The sequence below is a fragment of the Ptychodera flava genome, unplaced genomic scaffold, assembly GCF_041260155.1.
Source record: "Ptychodera flava strain L36383 unplaced genomic scaffold, AS_Pfla_20210202 Scaffold_80__1_contigs__length_553813_pilon, whole genome shotgun sequence".
In the NCBI taxonomy this organism is placed as follows: domain Eukaryota; kingdom Metazoa; phylum Hemichordata; class Enteropneusta; family Ptychoderidae; genus Ptychodera; species Ptychodera flava.
In genome coordinates this window covers 344,667-368,508 of record NW_027248402.1, presented here as the reverse complement: position 1 = coordinate 368,508, position 23,842 = coordinate 344,667, and the positions used below count along the sequence as shown (strand labels likewise).

Below are 23,842 nucleotides of genomic sequence, written 5' to 3'. Positions count from 1 at the left end.
GTGATTCATTAACTTATCCGCCAGGGCAATAGAGTAATATCAAATGTATAGCAGTAGACCTTCTTTGGCTATCAGGAGTCGAATTTAAGCTATTGTTCTGAAATGAATAAAAATACAAAAAATCATATTCAATAAAGTGGATTGTAGGACAACTACGTAAGTACGGTTTCAGAGAACTAAAATAATGCATACTCACTGAATTAAACTGTTATACTTAAATTATCGTGAAAACACAGAGTTAAAGTAGTCTTGTCTTAGCTCTCCTTTGAGAGAGTATCTCCAATTTATGAATATATATATATATATATATATATATATTATATATATATATATATATATATATATATATATATATATATATATATATATATATATATTATATATATATTTGTATGTGTGTGTGTGAGTGAGAGAGAGAGAGAGAGAGAGAGAGAGAGAGAGAGAGAGAGAGAGAGAGAGAGAGAGAGAGAGAGAGAGAGAGAGAGAGAGAGAGAGAGAGAGAGAGAGAGAGAGAGAGAAGTCGGTAAAGGAAGGGGTTGGCCTGTGTTTGTTTATTAAAGGTTGGGGGGGGGGGGCAGTGTCCGCACGCTTTGATGTCCGCAAAAATAATCTACCCCCAGGCCAAAGAAACTGACCAGACCCTAACAGGAACCACTGCGCAGCCCTTCTGCAATTATACGCCACAATACACGAAGAGTCCGCAAAGGAGACTTTGTGAGTCTTGTCTTTCTTCACACAGACCGAACTGTTCAACTGAAGCGCTGCCAGGTTCTTTTGACGCCGTTAATAGGTTGGTGATGTTATCATTTTGGTCACTGTACACATTTAATGTACGCTCAATTAGCAGAAGGGAATAATATGCAAAGGAACAAAATCATTAACACTGTTGCCGTTGTCGCGGTTTATCTATACGGTTAAATGTTTACTTTATGTAGCCGGCGCCATCTTGACAGTTGTTGGGCTCTATCGTCTTCTATTTTTTATGAACTCATCTCGACCTTGTGGATATAATGAAGGCTTCACCATGTTTTGTATTTAAGTGATAATTTCATGTCTCCCTGTAGAGATTGCACATGCTGTGGCGGCCATTTTGAATTTCTCTGATCGCAAACTTTGCACCATGATAATGGCAACGAGTTTCACATGTAAGCTCATGTACGTACGTATGTACGTACACATGAACGTATGTATGTATGTATGTATGTATGTATGTATGTATGTATGTATGTATGTATGTATGTATGTATGTATGTATGTATGTATGTATGTATGTATGTATGTATGTATGTATGTATGTATGTATGTATGTATGTATGTATGTATTCGATTCATTTGTTTTGTTTAGCGTGTGATGATTGTGGCAACGGTCGTGCCAAAGTACATTTTTGTCTTCCATTATGTTTGCCTACTCCACTTACAATTTTTGTCTGGATAACGACTTGTGTCAAGCGTTTAGGGGTGTAGTCGGCAAAAATAATTTGAGAGCATATAGCTGTATGGGTTTCTGACTGAGCGTTCTGTCGCCTGTGTATGACTGCAATTTCCTTTACTCGAGCTGCTGTGTGATATGCCTTAGGCGTTGGCCTTTTTCTTGCATAGTGTTGTCATTGCATAATGAATGTGTAAAAATTTAACTTTGACCCTCCGTCTGAATGAGATGTTGTGTGTCTTCGGGTCACATATCTCATCGCATGCTGGTTGAAATTTCCATTGACGTGAGGTGACATGAAAGGGTAAATGTTTACAACCAGCTTGATTTTCGTGACAGTCCACGGTCTTACACCAGGGAAAGGTGTTACAAGATTAGATTAAGTATTCGCATTGCATTTTATTTGTAAACTCACTGAAAAGGTACAGTCATTGTATAAACTTAGTCAAATTGTAAATTTAGCTTTGGTGAGATATTTAATAAGATATGCCTAACAGTTTTAAAATTTATTGTCTCGTATAAGTATAATGGAATATCAATCACTTAAAGAACTGCTGAAACAGGAAGTGATAGCCCAGTGGTGGAGAATCTACTTGTCTTTGCCCCAAAAATTGATTATTTTTCATTTTTCAAAACAGAGTTGGTGTCTCCACTTGACCTGCAACACTTTTAATACATTCCAATTACGTTTTTTTTTAAAAAATTCGATGTTACATAAAAAACTAAGTGTAGCAAATACCAGAAGATATGCATTCTCTGTGTTTAAAAAGAATGAACACAAAGTTCAAAATACTTTTTTGACTTTATCCAATACATGGATTATAGCGCCTTAATTTTCGCGTCGATGTGTTACATATAACCCACAACGTTGTCGGTTATTCCCGAAAACGATTTCACGTAAAGAAAAAGCAAGCCTGAAATTTTACTGAAAAAGGTTAACACTACTTATTTTGGTATTTTGCATTTCAAAATTGAACAAAGAACAATAGTGTTGTGTGAACACCACATAAACGAAACTAAAAAATAGACTCGAAATATTCGCAAGCGAGGAAGGGAACGTTTGTTCGGATATCCGAATGTTCTGAGATAGCGTTTACACGTCATGCAACCTGGCAAGTTTCGGTTAAGAAAACTCCCAGTTTTCTTATCTGCATACTATTACGCAGACTCTGTAATCATGTGTTCCAGTAATCCTTCCAATGCACCTCAACCATCAAAGCAGTAACCGTCAAAACCCCAACCTCCTCAAGCCCTCAACCCACCTCCGTAACCAACGATTAAATATCTTAAAGTTGTTATTAGTCTGCGCGCAGCATCCATAGGAGCCTCCAAGGCTCTCAGTAATTTTACCTTGAATATGTTCTTCCCAAGGAAAATCGGAGATCCCGTAACATCTGAAGCTCTGTAGTCATTTTTGCGAAATTGCAGGTACGTTACCTTTATCAACCTTTAAAATCGAAATTACCGCTGCTTTTTTTTGCGTATTTCAACGACAAAAGACATCTTTTAAGATCTATTTATGACTTTGGTAGCTGAGTTATCTCTAAATTGCGTCCATAAGCGCCATGGACTGGCAAAGCGTGCGTAGCTATGGTATTTCAATGATATTTTTTGTTGTATGTTTCATCTGCGTAGCACGTATCGAAACTGTAATTATATTATCCACAAAAATAACTGCAACATAACCATAACCATAATGTTTGGTCTGATTGCTGTTACGACCACGTAAATAAATATGCCTGGACGAATACAATAAGCACCTGCATTTGTAAATCTGTTATTGAAGTTCGCACATAGACCTTACATATGACGATTTGTTATCAACTTTACACAAGTGATAATTTATGATACCCTCTGACACGAATCCTTTTTTGTTTTTCATAGTTGTTTTATCGCGCTTGTAGCCTTGTGTCTTATCGTAAGATAAAATACCAATAGTTAGATTTTAACATTCGCAGCAAAATTTGACCAATTTAACAGGGGGTCCCCCGTTTTTCTGTTGGTTAAACGTTAGTTCTACGAATCATTTGGTTTATTGTTTCAGAGTTATTCACTTTTACTTTCCGATAGTGCCACAGTTTCACTCTTCCAAGAATCCAGTGTCGGGAAGCATGTAGGCGGAAGTGACGTAGAGACCTATGCGAAGCCAGTTGATGTCAGCAGACGCCCACCCTTACGCACTCGGAAGAGATGGCTCGCTGTCAAGCTACTGAAATGCAACAATAGATCAGCAGGGCGATTGAAATTTAAGATTCCCCATCCATCCAGCCATGCAGCCTGTCAAGGACCCATTTTACGAAACAATACGACCGCGTTCATGTTCATGGTGTCCCTGTGAGGGTAAAGCGTACCCTTCAACACGATCTTATTAAGATATTGTCACCTCTAATAATTTTTCCTCCGGTAATTCTAACGTCGCGTGATCATAAATTCCGATTGTACTGATTTGATGTAACAAGTGTTAGTTGTCATCTTCGTAATAACATTCCTTACGTTTTATTCCTTATTTGTAGATGTTAAATTTCTTTTGTACACAATAAATCAATCGAAGCATGAAGTTACGAAAATCGCCGTTACTTTTGAAGGTCTTCAAAAATAATGGCGATTTTCGTAACTTCTAACGGATCAACTTTAATTTGAAAGTAGTTACAAAGACTCGTGCTTACCGGTAGAAAATCAAATGGAGTGGAAAAAACGGATGGCCGCACACCTGTGAAATGTTATTTCTTCGGGCTCTACGAGTCTCTAGCTTTTTACTGTAACAGTGAATGGTGTGTGACTAGGCGTCATTCAGAAAACTAGGCTAACAGGTAATCGTCATGTCTACGTTTCTGCCTGAAGCTACTTTTATTGTTACAAATCGGTCTATTGGCTGATGACGAGTGTTGGAGAGAAAAGTTTAAAATTATTCCGTAATCGTTCAATTTGTTGTGATCCATTGAACGCACAGTTGCATGAGGCAATACAGTTAGTTTCTACCTAATGTTATTGCGATTTCATTCTGTCGGGTTCTTTTTTAAATATTTGTATGGCTTCGTATGTGTTGTGGACCATGAACTTTGACTGATTAACAGACGGTCCTTCGCTAGGTCGTTACGTCACTTCAACCTACTCATACGGCCCCCTAATCCATACCCAACGTGTGAAAATTAAATAGAACACATGTATTTCGCCCCAGCTTTTAACCCTATTTTATTGGTTTTCTACTTATTTACAGAATGTCCTGTCTCTTTAAGGAAAGCATGCAGTTCGTCAGAATACTCATAGTCATAAGTAGCGGGCCACCGAATTAACAAGTTTCAACTTATGATTTTTTATAAATTTCTTGTACATAATGTAAATAATCGGGGATGATACATACAAAATTGATGAAATTCATCTTCCCTAAGTTTACCGTTCAAAACATATGTTTATTTCTTCTTACAAGAAACGACTATCTTTCTTATTGCAGATCGTACGATATCCCTAACAGGTGAATACTTGATCCCAGACATCGGCGATCATGAGCAACCGGGAAGAAATCGCAGACATATTTTTGGAACTGGAGGGAGCTAAATTCAAACGAGCTAAAGCCGCCTTGAAAGATCATAATGTCCCTGGTGGAATGGTTGAACGGGTCAATGATGCAGACGACATGGCTGACCTAATACAGGGTCACTTTCGACACGGGGAGCGGAAGAAGATAATTATTAGTATTCTGAGGAAGATCAAATGCGAAAATGTGATCGAAAAGTTCTCGGACGTTTTGTCTGATCCACCCCAACGTAAGTTGAATCATCTGATTCCAAACGTTTTGTGGCGTTTTCTAATATTTTACGCGTTTTATCTAGAATACGCAGTAAACATGACGTTCACATTGCGCAAATCACCGTGACAACATTTGAATGAGGAATATAGCTTACTCAAAGTTTGTAATGCTGGTGATGATGGTAGAAGTGTCTTGCATTATTTGCATTAGTCCTATTGTAGTTACTAATTTGTCTCATTAAAAATCTGATTAAACTTATTTTATATTATACAGGTTTAATATCTTTGATATCCTTGATGCAACTGGTCGAATTAAATCTCGATTTATGTGCGTCATAGTAAAATGTTAAGCCCATTACCATTTACGGGTCACCATGTTATGTCTCCGGAAGTCCAACCATTCTTCCTTATTTAATTCGTTAGTTATTATCATAAAATTCAAACAACTGCCACAAGTGAAATAATGCACGACATCGTAAACATATTGAGCCTAAGTTGAGCTGTACATTCACTTCAAAACACAGATCTAAACTACCATTATCGTCGCAAAATAACTTGAGCGACAGAAAAAAATAAATACATAATGAAAACCATTTGCATTCTAATCTATTGTATTTTGTAATCTAACGTAATTTATTTCAATGTTCACCAATCGAAAATGTAGCAGTCACATCATCGACAAAAGGAACCAGTTCGACTACTTCATATGGTTCAGAGCGAGTATCAACCACAGTACGGTCTAAACAACCGATTGCAGGACATGAACACGCTTCGGGTAAGTCAGAAGAAATCAAACACCCTGTAATGATCATACAAGCTGAAAAACCTTTGATTACATGTTTAAAATTTAATTCTACAAAATCAACCACGTTTCAACCAGTTTTGCCAAAATGAATTGACATACAAAATGTTAGTGCAAAGTATGACAATTGTTCCTCGGATCATGCTTTGCGTTTATCAGGTTTGTCCCTTGTTTATTCAGATTTACATGTGGCATGACTCCACATTTTGATGTACAATTCATTTGTACGGGGTCTCTGTGACAATCTGTAAGGTTTTGTTTGACTGATTTCAAATTTAAATCTCATCACTGAACGCCAAGAAATTTTAAATGCTATGATATGGTTTACGTGTGGCTCACATTTTTATAATTTGCAGTGCCATGGAAAAAGCATGTGAATATAAATATAAAGTTTGTTTTTAGAAGGAAAATATGAATCAAAATGCTGTTTTTTCAAAACTTGTATTTATAGAAAAAATATACAAATGAATTTATAATAATAGATGATGAACAAATTAATGTATCTAGTTTGCATACCTTGAAATATAGTCGTCCAACTACCTAAAGTACTTCAGTATGTTGCCTAGATTGTATTGGTATTTAGCGGAAACAGGGAGGGAATGTATTCACTCTTTTTCTATCCCATTAAAGATTTTATATTTTAACAATTATAATACGTGTTTTACTGTCCCCTTTCAGGTACAGCAGGCGAAGGTAGCAAGGTTCATAAAAAAGGCCCCACTGCATCCAGGTAAGTGTGAGAGATAGATACAGCTGAATACAATTCATTTTGAAAGATTTCTTGAAAAGGTAATTCTTAGAAAGAAAGCTTGATGAATGATTTTTGTTTGTGCAACTAAACACATGATGGATAAGGCATGACATTGTTGACATATCTGAAACTATATATTAGGCACGTGTCCATCAATGAGCAGAGTTTGCAGAAAGGATAATACGAACATAGTCCCATCATAAAAAGATATTACCTCATAACACGCAAAGAGAATCAAGTTTGAGATTTTGCTTGCTATTTTCCTCTTGCAGCAAGATAAATAAAGGCATCCTCATTGTGGGCAGCGAGTGGGGGACACAGAAAGGTGGCCTATCAACCGTCAACAGACACATTGGTGAGCTTGCTGCAGAAATTACAGAGAAGGTTTATGCAACCGCCCTTGAAGCCACCCGAGAAGACATAGATGACGCCAACTCAAAGGGGATAACATTAATGCTACCATCATCGAAAGGTGCTCCAGGAAAGCCTGATATGTCCTGGTTAGAGTATTACTCTACTGTCCACTTTCCAGACATAAAAGACGAAGACATTGACATTATCATTGGTCACCTTCCAATCACGTCCACGGCCGCCCTTAATATCAGGGACCAACTGTTCGAGTCAAAAAAGGTCATTCTTTTCAACCACGTCATACCAGAAGATAACGAAGTTCACAAATCTTCATGGTCCCCAGAGAAGGTACAAGAAAAGGAAAATGCACTCTGCAAGGAAGCTTCTAGGGCCTTTGTCGTATTCTCTGTTGGGCCCCGGATGTACAGCCATTTTGAAAACAAATACCGGAAGTATCCTTCACTCAGACATGAGCTCTTCCTTCCCATGCCAGATGAGAAGTTCTTTCAAATCACAATGAAGAAGCCAACGGCTGATTGTAAAGTCCAGATACTCACCTTTGGCAGAGTACATGGAGTGGCCAATTTGAAGGGTTATGATCTTGTCGCAGGTGCCCTGAGCAAAGTAGCTGCAGACTATAAGAAGTTCAGACCAAACGAAGATGCTCCAGTATGGACCATCAGAGGTATCCCAGAAGGAGAGGGAGAACAGTCAAGGGAATACATAGAAAAACATGTGACCTGCGGAGACCTGCAGTATAATCTTTATCCTTATGGATCCCAGGATCAGATTCGAGAAGATCTACAGCAGAGCCATATCTGCTTAATGCCTTCACGCAGTGAGCCCTTCGGTATGGTCGGCCTTGAAGCCATCGCAGCAGGTATACCTGTCCTCTTGACCAAAAATTCAGGCTTGGCGAAGTTTCTGATAAAGTACATCGACAGAGATAGGGCTAATGCTGTCATCCTTGATGTAGGGGTCAACGATAGACAGCGTGAAGAAGATATTGAGAAGTGGTCAGTTCGCATACAACAAGTTCTGAATGATTACGAAGGGGCTTTTAAGAGAGCACAGGAGATCAAACAGTTACTTTTGAAATGTGAAGACATCAAGAAGACACAAATGAGGTTTAAGGAAGTGTGTTCTGAGTAAACTGTTACGTAAACATTCGAACAAATGACAATTTTTATTTCTTAATAAAGGGACAACTATTCCTTAAAGTGGAACCCATGGATGCCAGAATCTTCCCTAGAAATAAATGAGTTTGTGATTACTATTTTCAAAATAAACATCATTACAGTTTTGTTTTTATTTAGCTTGACCCAAGCATTCCATATAGATAGATTTATACAATTTTTATCGGATTTCAATTCAAAACCTACCGTATGATACATATACCCACGATATAGCAAAGACACCAATGATCAAAATACAACGCTAAGCCCATAGAGTCTTTTGCTTTCCCTGCTTGCACACTATAGGTGTTACAGTAAGAAAAAGCTGCCCTTTGGTTTAATACCAGGTATCTTATTAGTATGATTGGTAGTTTTAGTCAACATAGTATTCGAATTTTCCAATTGGATTTGGTGCTATGATATATCATAGTAACAGCAGGCATGAGAGTAAACCTATACAAATCTACGTGCATGTGGTGATATTTCTGTGAACATGTAAAAGTGACTGTTCTTTTATAGCAGTTACCTTCTGCTTTTCTGAATATGTCGATCCTTACATCACCTGATGAAGATGCATGGTTTGTCAGTTTATTTTATTAGTAGTTGGCAGTACCATTAGATAGTTTAAGTAGCTTACACATCATACAAAGATATGCATTGTAATGGGATTTTATGGCGAATTTAAACTATCGATGATATCATATTGTCCAAGCATACATTTAAACATCACTTTATAGCAAATAAAAATACCATTCATGTCATGATTGTTGTATTTCTGAAACGCGTTTTAAGTTTAACTCTCCCCTTGTAAACACACTTACTTAGGCCTACAATTTCCTGGCGCTTGGTTGGAACTTTGATGAAAGTAAAGATTCATTCAGTTTTTAATTTCATTTCGAAAATGTGAAGTTGCTTCCAACTACCTTGAGATCCCTCTGCAAGATGCAGGGCATTTCTTTCCAGTCAATATTGGTGCCTCTTATTGCACAAGAGTAAAAAATAATTTCATTTCCCTTGCCAAATTGGAAATTCTACTAAGTAGCCTCTTCATGTAACATGGTTCTGACCCCATCATTTCATAATATGATCAAATATCTCCATATTTGTTTATACAATCAGTTTGTATATAGCCCTCCCTGCTGGAAAATCCACGACCTGGACGAACATTCCACTTGCTACCCCGCACCCATCCACCTTCTTTTCGTGTACTCACAAATGAAACAGGCAAAATTATATGCTTGGTGACATGAGGCAACGTTTCTGCTGACTAACCATGCTCTTTTTGCATTTAACTTTGTCAGTAACTCCTGCGATATTAACAACAAGCGACCCAACGGCCGATATAGCTCCGCTGTATTTATGTAGAGAATAACTATTTTTGACACATGTTGATGAAGAAGGTGGAAATCTCTGATAGCTCATTTCAATGGCCAGAAAAAAGTGGCTAAAATAGCTGCACAAATACACAATTGAAGATTTCATCTTAATTTGAATATATCACATTGGATCATCCCTGAGAACATGTCAACGAAACCTATCTGACAAGTAGTTTTTTGAGAAAGAAATTTTCTGACCAAAAATGGCAAAAATTGCCCCTAAAATACACAATTGCAGATTTCATCATTTTTTCAAAAAATATAATTTAGTTTATCTGTAGAAACCTGTGTACCAAATTTCAAAGCTGTCAGATGAGTAGTTTTAGAAATACACATTTTTGACCAAAAAAGGCAAACATTGCCCCAAAAATACAAAATTACAGATTTCATTAGAAATTTAATATATTTTACTCAGTTCATCTGAAGAAACCGTATACCAAATGTCAAAGCTATTAAACCAGTACTTTTTTGAGAACAAGTCATCGTTGATGACACAGTCCCCACTTGTTAATGGGTAATTTAGTTACAAGTCCTCAGAGAGGATAGAGTCATCTTCATTAAGTAGGTCTGTGATAAAACTACTGTGAGACAGATGGCGCTCAGTGGCTAAGAATGAGTTCCATGGTAGTGAAAACATAAAACCAATGTACGCCGCCATCCTAATTACAAAAGGTCATTAAATGAGTCAATTAGTAATTAATCGACAGGATGTTGTCAAACATTTTTGCATACTATCCTAACACTGACAGATTATCACCAGTACCATATTTCATAAAGTTTGATGCAGTGTTTACAACACTATGAGATCAACATCTGTACCAAGTTTCAGAAACGTTGATGCAGTATTTGTGGATATATCACTCTAATTAGGAAAGTTCATTACATAAGCAATTACAAATTAATTAACATGACACTAATAAATGACTTTTTCAATGTTAAAGCAATGTGAGCTTAACATCTGTACCAAGTTTCATGAATTTTTGATGGAGTATTTCTTGACATTTCAGCCTAATTAATAAACTTAAGTAGTTGACATGATACTGCTACATGCCGTGAAACAAAGTGATGTGCGTATGTATGAATTACGTCAATGTCCTTGTACCAACTTTGAATGATACTGGTTGAAATATTTCTGCCTTATGGCTCTGTACATGAAAATATCGTAAAAATGGCCGCCACGCAGTCATATTTTATCTTACTGTCTAAAAAATCAACGCTCATGTGTATAACATAAGTCAATGTCCATTTACCAAGTTTGAAAAAAAAATCGGTTGAGACTTGCGCGACTTAAGAGTTATGGCTCTCGACATGAAAAAAAACACATTAAAAATGGCCACCATGCAGCCATATTCAATCTTATCGTACAGTGTGCATATGCATGACATAGGCCAATGTCCTTGTACAAGCTTTGAATAAAATCGGTTGAGATGTGCCTGAGTTATGGCTAAGGACATGAAAAAATCGTAACAAAATAGCCGCATGGCAGCCATATGGATCATATCACCAAACAAATCAATGTGCATGTGAAATGTTATATAGACAAGAACTGAGAATTCGTCGTATTCTTTTCTAGCGGCTGATTTTCCTTTTGCTTATGTAAAGTTGTGCTTTTTCACTTCAAGTGTGAATTTGAATAAAGAATTTTGATTATAAAAAGAAAAAAATGTGCATATGTATGACATAGGTCAATGTCCTTGTACCAAGTTTGAATAAAATCGAGTTTGAATAAAGTCGGTCGAGACGGGCCTGAGTTAAGGCTAAGGACATGAAAAAATTGTAACAAAATGGCTGCCATGCGGCCATATTAGATCATACTATGAAACAGATTGACATCCATATGTAGGACATGGGTTAATGTCCTTGTACCAACTTTGAATAAAATTTGTTGAGATATGCCTGAGTTATGGCTCCGTACATGAAAAAAATCGTAAAAAATGGCCGCATGGCAGCCATATTGGATCGTATCACAAAACAAATCAACGTGCATATGTATGATAAATGAAGTAATCGTTGTACCAAGTTAGAATGAAATCGCTCAACGCATCTCTGAGATATCTGTTTGAACGGACGGACGCACGGACGCACACATGCACGCACGGACACACGGACATGACCACACCTATAGGTCCCCCCACATGGTGTCCGTGGCGACTAAAAACATTTTTTGACCGAAAAAAATGGCAAAAATTGCCCCCAAAATTCAAAATTGCAGATTTCATCATAATTTCAATAGATATCATTTACATCATCTATAGAAACCTGTATACCAAGTTTCAAAGCTATCAGATGAGTAGTTTTGGAAATACACATTTTTTGACAAAAATGGCAAAAATTGCCGAAAAAATATGAAATTAGAGATTTAATCAGAAATTCAATATATTACTAAGTTCATCTGTAGAAACCTGTATACCAAATTTAAAAGCTATCAGATAAGTACTTTTTGAGAAACACATTTTTTGACCAAAAATTGAAAAAATTGCCCCAAAAATACAAAATTGCAGATTTCATCATAATTTCAATGAAGATCATTTAGTTCATCTGTAGGAACCTGTATGCCAAATTTCAAAGCTATCGGATGAGTAGTTTTGGAAATACTCATTTTTTGACCAAAAATGGCAAAAATTGCACCAAAATTACAAAATTACAGATTTCATCAGAAATTCAATACATATTACTCAGTTCATCTATAAAAACCTGTATACCAAATTTCAAAGCTATCAGACAAGTACTTTATCAGAAACTCATTTTTTGACCAAAAATGGCAAAAATTGCCTTAAAAATGCAAATTTGCATATTTCTGCACAATTTGAACAAATGTGAAATAAATCATCCCTAGAGACGTTTGTACCAAAGATCAAAGCTATCTGACAGGTAGTTTTGAAGAAGAAGATTTTTAAAGATTTTTTTACCAAAAACCGACAAAAGTTGCCTTAAAAATACAAGTAAACAAGTTTTACCACGATTTGAACAAATGTAACTGAGGTCACCCTAAGTAAACTGCATATCAAATTTGAAAGCAATCGGACAAGTGGTTTCAGAGAAGAAGATTTTTTTTACCAAAAACCAGTAAAAAATTCCCCCTAAATACAAAATATGCAAATTTCACCACGATTTGAACAAACTTAAGATGGTTGGAAAGGCTAGAGCGTCAGTTATAAATTTCAACAAAATTATTAAAATATAAAAGTAGTCAACATTCTCTGTGGAATAAAAAAAACTAGACATTTGGGCACAAAGGCATTGCAGAGTTATAGCCTTTAAAACTTCTGAAAAACTGACCAAATAAGAAGAAGTTGGGGAGTCCTTAGTGTATTAACTATGGTAGAGGTCCCCTAGCTTTTAATAAAATGTTTCAAAAGGGAAAGTCATTATTTGCTGTTTTTCAGGAAAGTTTGACAAGGCGGTGCTGGCATTTAGAGTGAGTGACTGCTATTGTAAATGCATTTTTAGATTCTTTGAGTGTCAAAGAGGTGTCAAAAGTGAGATTAACCAAAAAAACTGCTCTATGACTTCTAAAGAGGGGTGCAAATATGGCTTGTTTTCAACATTTTTGACAGAATAACAGTTTTCCTACATAATTGTATACCAATTTAATCCAACTTTGAAATGAGATATGGACATGGAATTTTTACAGCCTATTAACAAGGTTACAGATAAGATTTGTACGGCACAATTTTCCTGTATTTGAAGTACTTTTTGAAAAATCACATTTTGAAATTTGAAAGAATTTTTAATAATTTTTTGATATATAACCCATGTAAATCATAAAAACAAATTTTATTTACAAATCCTGCCGTACAAATCTTACAATAAATATTGTCAACATATGTATAACTAATTTGGTAATATTAATACTATCCAATTATTATTAAATTCAAATATGTAAAAAAATATGAAAAATTAAATTTTAATATTTACTGGTGTCATTTTTCAAAATCATGGCTACAAATATACAATTTTAGATTCTATGGAGAAAATATAAACTAAGGGAGTTATCCTGAAAATTTGAACTAAATATCTTGATTCTAACACTTGAAACTTGACATTAACTCTGAGAAAAGAATTGGTGCAAAAATAGCCTTTCCAACCACCCTAAGTGAGGTTACCCTCGGTTAACTGCATATAAAATTTCAAAGCGATCGGACTTGTGGTTTCAAAGGAGAAGGCAATTGTTGATGGACGACGACGGACGACGACTGAAAATCAATCTATTTGATAAGCTCCGCATCGCTGAGAGCGGAGCTAAAAAGGCAAAGATCACACCTATCTATAGGTGTTTCGAATAGTCATATGAAATTTCCATTAAACAGGCTTCTTTTGTGTGTCAGTATGTTTATTATACAAGATATGAGCTAGATCAACTTTGTATGAGTGCAAACATTTAGTTTCCTGCACCCTGGTTTTCTAGCTTGTCGCCAATCTTGAGCAGCAGCGCCAGGTACAAAATAGTTCCGGGTCACTATAGTATTGCTAAACTGGATAAACTCTGTGAGGTTATATATGCGGCTAATGACAGCCGTTAAGTAAAGACATGAAATACTGACGTAGAGGAGGAAATGTGAAAAATGTAGTCAGGGATAGAGTGTACTTAAACCTAGGGAGTGACTTGTTAAGGTACAATGATCAAAGTTGTGAAGAAGCACGGCTCTGTCTGTCTGTGTGTCTGTCTGTCTATCTGTCTATCTATCTGTCTGTCTGTCTGTCTGTCTGTCTGTCTGTCTGTCTGTCTATCTATCTATCTATCTATCTATCTATCTATCTATCTATCTATCTATCCTGCTTTGTATAGCGCCAAATATCTAAAGCTAAAGAATGATCAGTGGCGCTTAGAGTTACGTTAAATATATTCCGTTATGCCCAACAGTGTGTTTAATGCATATAGTAACATATATTTGCATTTCTCCATCCTCTTCACTATGGGATAGGTCGGTGCTACATATTTAGGTCTCTACTGTTGTCTGGCTTTCAATTTTGCACACATGACGATGGCTGGGTTTCTAACTCACACCAATATATTAAATAAACACCTCCTGCATTTCCGTTAAATGGCGGCAGTGACTGCGCATGGGCAGTTTAGTGTTTGTGACATTGCACCAAAGAAGTAATAGACGGCATCGCCCTCATTTTGGATATACCTAGCGAAAATTTCCTGGCAGAAAACGTCTACCAAGGGAATTCAGTAGACTTAAGGTACCGTTGCTTCTACTTTTTGTCCGTGTGCATATGTCTGTAGAGGGTAATGAGGAATGGAATTCATTGTCAAGTACATGTTAACGTGCATGGAGTTTGGGCTTTTGACAGAAAATACCGGAAACATCACTTCAAACCGATTTACCGTATGAGATACAATATCCTGATATGAAAATGATAGTGTTTACAACCAATTAGACATGGGTAATCATTGTGTCAGAATGGTATTGTGTAAATTCGCCGCCAGCACTTCGCCAAAGGGTAATTTGAAGATCCATTGATTGCATGTTTGTACACCATTAATCTAGCTGAGTTGCTGATAGGATTGTTTGTTTAATAAAAGATTCAGCTGCTACAATTTTGGTAATAGGCATGTCCTTATCGCTCATTTAAAATAAATACCTGACTTTCGATATCGTAGTAAATATCAAGATAGGCTTGATTAACATCATCAGTTTCGATGTGTGTCACGGAACCAGACTTGTATTGGCTAACGACAACAAACAGAAAGATTGCAACTCTTTACTATGTCCTTGAAATCAACACCAATCAATCGTTGAAAATAGGGATACAGTGGGCGGCTTACTAGTGTAATACTACAGTTCGGCTTGTTGTTTTTCAATGCAAATGGAGGGTATAGTTGCCATTGAAAACGGATGTAAAGTAAAGAATGCTGAATTTTATTACTTGATAATGCTTGACTGTCAATATAGCCATTGAATGACTATGTTCATGGCAGGTTAAAGGTTACGTTCCTTATACAGAATGCTTGGATGAAGAAGCGCCATGATATTACAGCAAGTTATGTAGGTGTCTTATAGTTGTTTTGGCTGTGGAGGTTACCAATTTATTCGCAAACTCGTGGAACGAATATGATTGGTTTTTTTTAACGCTTAATTCTAAAATATGACTCGGTTAATCTTATAAGTAGCCTACGATCGACAAAAAGATCTGTGGTAGACTGAGTGCAGATTTACGACGACAGAAGGGTGGCACTGCCAGAGTACAAAGGTTTAGGCTGCGTTCAAAAATGGTTAGACGGAGGGGCTGGGGGAATTTCGATTGAAATCTTATTTTTTTCAGACCCCCCTCAACACCCTGAAAAATTTTCAAGTTCCCCGTCCAGTCTATATGATCAAAAATTTTAAAGTCCCCCCCCCCAAACATTATCATACAGCCGCATATTTATTAGGAATGCACGCAGAGTAAAATTTAACACGTATTGCGCACTTCTACACGCAAATGTTCGACAGTACCTCTTTTCAGCAGGTTATAGAGCCATACATGTATTCCTAAGGCAAGTTCTTAGATTGATTCACTTTTAAACGCATCAGTAGACTATTTGGATTTATCAGTCTAAGCCGACTTGAGTTTATCCAACTCTGGTCAGGTGAATGGCACCAGCTGAACAGCACACAAAATGACAATCATGAGAGAGTATGCAAATTGTGAATTCCTGGCAACATTTTACCAGAGTGTGAAAAAATGTACCAGAGTGTGAAAAACTGAGAACAATGACATACCCATAATTTTTTTTTAAGTGCAAGACATATACATCTTGGATGCTACTTATAAATGGTTTACAAAATGGACAATACTGGAAAGTTTAAATATCCCATCAAAGAAATGTTTCAATCTCAGAAAATTTGGGTGTAATAATGGTTAATTAGGTAAAAAATAAATAATTCTATTCAGTCACGCGTTTTTAGATTTAAATTAGAGTCTTACTCTTCCAAAGTTTATTTTTGTGTTGTTGTACGATGAGATGAGAAAATTTCATTTATTGCATGAACTTTAAATGAGTGATTTTATACATTGATTTTAAGTGATTTGAGAAGTACTCTTTGCATCAGACTTTTCATCAAACATTTGTAAAAAATCAAGCATTGTGACCCCATTTTTCTCTAATATTTTCTCTAATATTGAATTATTCTATTTCTCATAGGTCAAAATTAAAATAATACGTGGTAACTGTTAAGTCTCCTAGTCGCCTATGTGTTGCTCTCTGATCCGATCTTGTGTACAACTTAGATGTATGTTTTACTGTCACTTGAGTGTCCTATGGCCCAGACTCTTCTTAAACTATATCAGAGTCAGAGCTACATGTATCACTCTCACAGCCGGTGTGCAGTGACAGTGACACCGCCCGAAGACAGTAGCAGGGCAGCAGCTGTATTAACTTTGCATTTTAACAATATTTTTAGTCAGTTTATACAACCGTGTTGAACTGTCCAGTATTCAGATTGCAAACACAGCCTGTGAATATATTGTATAATACCCCGCATTTGTATCATTGACAAATAACTTTAAATCTTAACTTTAAATCAACTATCACCAATATTTCGATAAACGGGTTTGTTGACAAACTGAATATTGTGTTTTTCAGCATGCTTATAGAGACACGACGAAACTATATATGATTCATTGTATAGATAAATTAAAAAAAATATCAACAGTTGCAGCTCCTGCCCCGTTACAAGGCCAACTTGTTGTTTTTACGAAAATTTTAATGGCGTTCATACACTTTTCGATTTTTCGAGATTCAAGTCATAAAATTTACCAAACGCCTTTTAGATTTGTAGTTATTGGTAACATTAGAACCTTTGAACGACATCAAAATGTTGGGAACCAAAAGATTTTCAGTCCCCCCTGTAGGCAGAGGAAAACTTTCAAGTCCCCCCTCGGCTACCCCCAGAATTTTCGAATCCCCCTGAATTCCTCCAGCCCCCTCCCAAAGCCCCTTTGAATGCAGCCTTAGAGTTCCCTAAATAAAACGTTAACCGAAAAAAATTAAGTCTCTGTGTTTGAATCATTTTAATTCCGGATGCAGGCGTCTGAGTTGTAAAGGTTAGGCGTAATGCCCAGAGCTTGGATTTGATCTAAATGAAATAACTCGGTCGCCTTTCACATCTCCGATTGACTCTTTGAGTCAAAGAGTTGATTCATGGACTTATGTTTGAGCTCAGGGAATATTAGATAGATTGCGCCTAGTATACGGGGCTATATTTTTTTTTTACTTTAACAAATTTGAAGCTTATGGAGTATAGTTTTCATCACATCAGTTTTGTGAAAACAGGGAATTTCCTTCCATAGAGAAAACACAGGGATGGTGCCCATTTTGAAATTCAAATATTGGTAAATATGTGGTTATTGTTTCGAAAGTACTAAAATTTTTACGTTGACCCGATCTTGATTTTGAAATAAAATGCCTGTAAGATTTTTTGAGGAAAGTTTGAGCAAACTTTTAACTCTTTCAATTTCAAGTTGCGAATTACCCTACTAATTGAAGACATAATAGTCGTAATCAATTATTTACAAAGTCATGTCCTCAGAAATAATACAGATGCATGGACTTCAGATTGTGTAACAAAAGACGGACCTTGCATATTTTAAAATTCTCGGGATATACTACCACAATAAAGCATTTACATTTTGCCAGTCTCGAGGTCATCATTTGAAATGTCACAAAGAAAAAAATGACGGCAACATTAAAGTATTATGCGCCTCGAAAGTAAAATTTGTAAGCTTTCGCTGAAATTTTCCACAAAGAATCTTTCAACCATTCACTTTCACAATGAAGAATAACAATCATTGGTCACCGTGTAAATTTTGGTACTAGATCTAGAGAAACTTATAAGCCAAGATTTACCGAAAGAAATGACCGCCATCCCTGCGTTAAATCCACGGGGGAATACAGTTCTCATTGGCATAATTCTAAGAGGGTGGAAGGTTTCTTTTACTCAAAGTGCTTCAAAATGAACCCGACAAGTGGCAGATCAGAAAAGAATTGAAAAAGTTTGAGAGTCATAATATCTGTCCTAGAGCCATATTCTACCTCAAGTGATGTCATTTATCGTTTGAACTCGGTACAAGTTATTGTTCCCATCCTTTAGAAATTAATGCACAATTTGGGTCTTTCAATAACATGTGATCAAGAAAAATACTAAACATGCGTAGTCGTCTATAATATGACAAGTTTCTGGAAATCGTGCAAGGACAATTTATGTACGTTTTATAGAAGATAGCTTCCATCTCATCCCCAATCATAAATTTTTTGTTTTAATTCAATGTTAACAGTATGAACTGAACTAAGGTGAATATAAATAAGAGTAAACATTCTTAGACAACATCTTTTTAATGTATATATATAATCAAAAGTAGTTAAACAGTTTAAATTCACTCGGATGGAATAAATACAGCAATGATGTAAAGTAACGTCATGCAAGTGCAAGCAATAGATCATATGGGTTCACTATGATTGCGTCATATGAGTGATGAAGATATGACATCAGCAGGATTAGTTTATAACAATTAATATACAGCAAAGAAATAACATCATCAAAATCTCCTAGGTGTTCATCAGTTATTTACCAAGGCGACTGTTTCGGGGATTTGAAAACAATACAGTCAACTGCCTTGGCTCCCCAAGCAGTACTGATCAGGTACCACCACACCTTAAGTTATTCTGAGTGTTATGTTACATATGATGTCTTGCGGTGTTACATTGAATTTTTCAAAAAGTTGAGGATGTCTTGACATAGCTTTATGAAACTGTCTGATAATTTTAGGTTGTTGTCCTCCTTGAGACAACATCCTGTTGTACAGGCTGGCAACTCTTGGAAGAAAATCTTCTATTAGAAGTGTTGCGCGAGCAATGCGAAGATATTCTGACAATACAGTGCCATAAAAATATACGAAGGGATGTTACTTTCGCGATCTGGCATTCGCACTGTAGAAAACTTGAAATCATCGCGCTTGTCAAAGAGTTTATAGACGAATATTCCATCTACTATAGATATGTCCAATTCGAGAAATGTAGCATGTTGTCCATTATGCTCACACTTCAACGTGAGCTCTGCAGGATATATTTGCTCATATGATCTACAAAACTCTCCACCATCATTGAGAAGACATATGTCATCGATGAATCGTGCGCATCCATGAAATTTTTAAGGAAGAGCTATATCGGTTTGAATGAGTTTTGACATGAATCTATACTCATGCCTGTGTAGATATAAATTTGCCGAAAATGGTGCTGGATCAATACCCATAGGAATGCCTGTGTTTTTAAAAGGAGTATGTTGCCTATCTGGAAATAGCTTTCAACTATGAGATGTTTTATATCAGACTTCAGTGATGCCTGAGAAAAACAAAGGCTTTGTTTCTCTTTGCACCAAAATGCCTTATAAGAAGAGAAATCAATATATCGTTTAGTTCCATCCTCAAATACAAAGTCAACTACGTTATACAATTCTTTCAGTAGATCCTTACGTTCAATTTTGGTGTATAGTGTACTGAAATCGAATGTTGAGATGCATTTGGCCTTTTTCCTAGTGTTGATGACGTTCAACTTTTCAATTACTTGAAAAGAATTTTTCACAACCCAGAAAGTTTTGATGTTGCTGTAAAAATTATTTTTAGATGGAATCTGTGTACTTGTTCAAAATTAATTTAAAGACACTAAAAACCGCTTTACTGAGTGGTTTAGTGCTGCAAGTGCTTGGTTATATATATATATATATATATATATATATATATATATATATATATATATATATATATATAAATATATCTATATATATCCAAATATATCCATATATATATATATATATATATATATATATATATATATATATATATATATATATATATATATATATATATATATATATACTGAGAATCTTGGAACTCGTAGTTGTCACTCTACAGGCTGTTTTATGCGCTAAGCAATCATCAGAATATATATATATATAAATATATATATATATATATATATATATATATATAATATATATATATATATCTGTGTAGATATAAATTTGCCGTAACTAACTATATATATATATATATATATTATATATATATATATATATATAATATATATATATATATATATATATATTATATATGAGTGTGTATGTGTTTGTATATATATTTATTTATTCATAGTGTAATCTATATACTGGGGTTAATTGAACGGTGTAAACATTGGTCAATATGAATATAACTGATAAATTTCTCTGAGACAATTAAAATCAGTCAAATTGGATGACCTTGTTGTTTTGGCCACTTTTCTACAACAATACCATATTTTAAGTGCAAATCATACCAAATGTTGAGATCTATTGCTGACTCAAAGGTACGGCTATGTCAAGTAGTCGAACATTTCAAACGAAACCAATGTAGTGATTATGTCTGTTATGTAGGTCACGAAATATAATTTAACTCAACAACCACCAAGAAAGACGAAGTGAGCTCTGAACGTTTAAATTACCATGTCCTTTACAGAGAGTTTCTAACTTCAGAGGGCATAATTCGTCATGATGATCAGACAATATTCTTAGAAATATTGAGAAACGAGTCGAGGAGCGCATTTCCAGAATGTGATTATGAACTTTAGTTTTCTTGACAATGAGTGAACTAATGACCTTAACTATCCAGTCACAATAGGCAAGTCGACGGACCATAACTAAAACATACATTTTTAGTCAGATGCAGAGTTTGTAAGCGATATTTTGATAATTAACTGGCTGTGCCTGGGTAGAATAAAATATCATGATACAGAAAATGTATTCAGATATTATATTCATGACACAAAACGCTCACTTTCTTGTTGCAGACTGTACAATACCTCTAACTGGTTAAATATTATCGTAATCGTCGACGATCATGAGCGATCGGGCAGTCATCGCAGATATATTTCTTGAATTGACTGGAGCTCAATTCAAACGGGCTAAAGGCTTCCTGAAGGATCATGGTGTTCCTGGGGGAACAGTCGAACAGGTTAAGGATGCAGATGACATGGCTGACTTAATAAGGCGTCACTTTGAAAGTAGTAAGAGAAAAACGATTATTCTCGACATTCTGAAGAAAACCAAATGTGAAGATGTCATTGAAATGTTCAATGAATATCTGTCCAAGTCAACCCAACGTAAGTTGTCTTACATGGTTCCACAGTTTGCAGAATTTATACAATATTTCGTGCCATATTGGAAATACGCAATAAATAGGAAATTACACTCTGCTAATTTTCCCAACAACGCTTTGAATTGGGTACATTGTATGCTAGTAGTAAGGAAAATAGAAACGCAAATCTTCATGTTTAATATTTGTTTGCCTTTGCGAACTTTGAAAGGTATGTAATTTTGTTACTATATACAGGAATTGCTGATGGTGATGAAGCCAGCGTTACTGCACAGAATGTCACCTCAAGGTAAATGGGCTTTTATACAAAATTTTTAAACAGATGTTCACGCCTTCTAACTCGTAAGAACTCTTAAGTCCTAAAGTCAATTTTACGCACTGAACTACACTTAAAAGGCACATTTAATCTATTGAATTGTTAATAAATGTGAAGTTATTCCATTAAGGTAATCGGATTTATGTATTGACTTTTACTTACAACACAGCGATGCAAAGGCCTCAACTTTAAGTAGGCGCAAGAGACTCTATGATGACCTTAATAATAAGCTTGGAGTGGACGAAGAAGACAAATTGCGGCATTTATTGGAAGGAAACCAACTCGAAAAGAGAGAGTTACAAGAGTTAAAAAATGTAACTGGAATTCTAAACAGGTTAGATGACAAGGGCGAGTTCGACCATGGTTTTGAGTTGCTCAAGGACCTGCTGAAGCAAATTCAAAGAAAGCCATTGATCAAACTTGTAGAGCAATGCGAACGGGATATGGCAAGAGAAACAAGTTCATGAAATGAACAGGTAAGTACAAAACCATAGTCGGCTAAGCTAAACTTATGACAAGACGTTCAGCATAATTGTGCAGGGAAGATATGCTATTCCTAGAACGACAACATTATTCCTAAGATTATGTATTCACACATGCCAGCTAGAAATGTTATTCCTTTTCTCAATTTTTGAAACGAGTCTTGTACAGCAAAGCAAAGTAATGCAGGGCAAAATATTAAGAAGTATAAGAAAATCATCTCTACTCAAGTTTAACTAATCTCTGTGTTTACTATTCCATTCCAGACTTATAGCAACAGCATCATGCCATATTTTTGGTTTATATCGACTCGTACAGACTACAGGAGTTACGGTCTGCAGTCCCCCTTCACCTAAAAGTCATTCCGGAGAAAACTGTTCTTGGTTCATTTTTGCTGAAAGATTGGCTATAAGAACAAGCATAAAAACATTGTTTACCTTTACATACACTTCGACTTTCCATATTTTCGTCGGTTGCTGGAAGTCTTTGTCATTGCCTTGTAGTGTGTACAACATTTTCACACATTTGAAATAAAATGTGACTCCTGTGCATATTGCATATTATACTTGTAATTTATTGTTGGCGTGCACATGACAAGATTGACCGAATATGTTTCACTTTCATAATAGATTTGAAACTGACCGATCGATGTCCATTATTCCATTTTAAGTATATGTTCATGCTTGTGATCATTTTGAAGATACGCACCTCCACAATTATAAGCTACTGATTGATTGATTGATTGATTGATTGATTGATTGATTGAGAGAGAGAGAGAGAGAGAGAGAGAGAGAGAGACAGACAGACAGACAGACAGACGGACAGACAGAGAGACTCATAACGTAAGATTATCAGCAGTAAGATTTTCAGCGTAAGAATGAATTAAGTGCCTTTATTTATTAGTCTCTATTCATCGCCATTGTTTAAGAGCTTATGGGATCCACGACGTACCGAATCTTGCCCTTGAAACTTGATCTATGGATCCTATTAATTTAACTTCGTTATTGGAATGGTCACTTTTTGTCAGCAAATCAAGAGTTTACAAGTTTATACGTCAGGAGAGAACATTTTGACTTAAAAAATAATTTCCCTTTGTTTGTAGCATAAATTAGCATAAATATAACGGTCCATTTGCAAGTATTTAGCCAACACGGAGTGCTAAATCTAACTTTATATACATACTGTGCACATTTCTCTACAAATTTACTACGATATCGAATGTCTCAATCCTTAAAATTGTAAAGCCTACGGTATACAAAAATAGTTAATATGTATAACTGTTTTACAATATAATACCAATT

The 23,842-nt window shown here is 35.7% G+C and overlaps 2 protein-coding genes across 3 annotated transcripts in view; both read left to right on the top strand.

Annotated features, from left to right (window-relative positions):
* LOC139128962 (uncharacterized) overlaps positions 1–23,092 on the top strand; it is a 33,385-nt gene extending 10,293 nt beyond the window's left edge. The window contains exons 1-5 of one of the 2 annotated variants that reach the window (XM_070694645.1): positions 14,642–14,821; positions 21,441–21,752; positions 21,983–22,034; positions 22,231–22,537; positions 22,808–23,092. In XM_070694645.1, the coding sequence (XP_070550746.1) occupies positions 21,491–21,752; positions 21,983–22,034; positions 22,231–22,528 (612 nt within the window). In that variant the 5' untranslated portion in view covers positions 14,642–14,821; positions 21,441–21,490 and the 3' untranslated portion in view covers positions 22,529–22,537; positions 22,808–23,092. Of the gene's footprint in view, positions 1–14,641; positions 14,822–21,440; positions 21,753–21,982; positions 22,035–22,230; positions 22,538–22,807 lie in introns of those variants that run through there. The other variant, XM_070694646.1, reaches the window with a different exon arrangement.
* On the top strand, positions 596–9,016 carry LOC139128960 (uncharacterized). The gene is made up of 5 exons (XM_070694644.1): positions 596–790; positions 4,881–5,193; positions 5,841–5,951; positions 6,657–6,708; positions 7,002–9,016. The coding sequence occupies exons 2-5, from the start codon at positions 4,932–4,934 to the stop codon at positions 8,230–8,232; spliced, it is 1,656 nt and encodes a 551-aa protein (XP_070550745.1). The 5' UTR covers positions 596–790; positions 4,881–4,931; the 3' UTR covers positions 8,233–9,016.
* Positions 23,093–23,842: the final 750 nt, after the last annotated feature.

Bases quoted from the DNA above. Each gene is read 5' to 3' on its own strand.
- LOC139128960 (XM_070694644.1), top strand. From the start codon at position 4,932: ATGAGCAACCGGGAAGAAATCGCAGACATATTTTTGGAACTGGAGGGA. The intron at 5,194-5,840 runs GTAAGTTGAATC...TCGAAAATGTAG, and splicing joins TTTGTCTGATCCACCCCAAC to CAGTCACATCATCGACAAAA. The intron at 5,952-6,656 runs GTAAGTCAGAAG...GTCCCCTTTCAG, and splicing joins AGGACATGAACACGCTTCGG to GTACAGCAGGCGAAGGTAGC.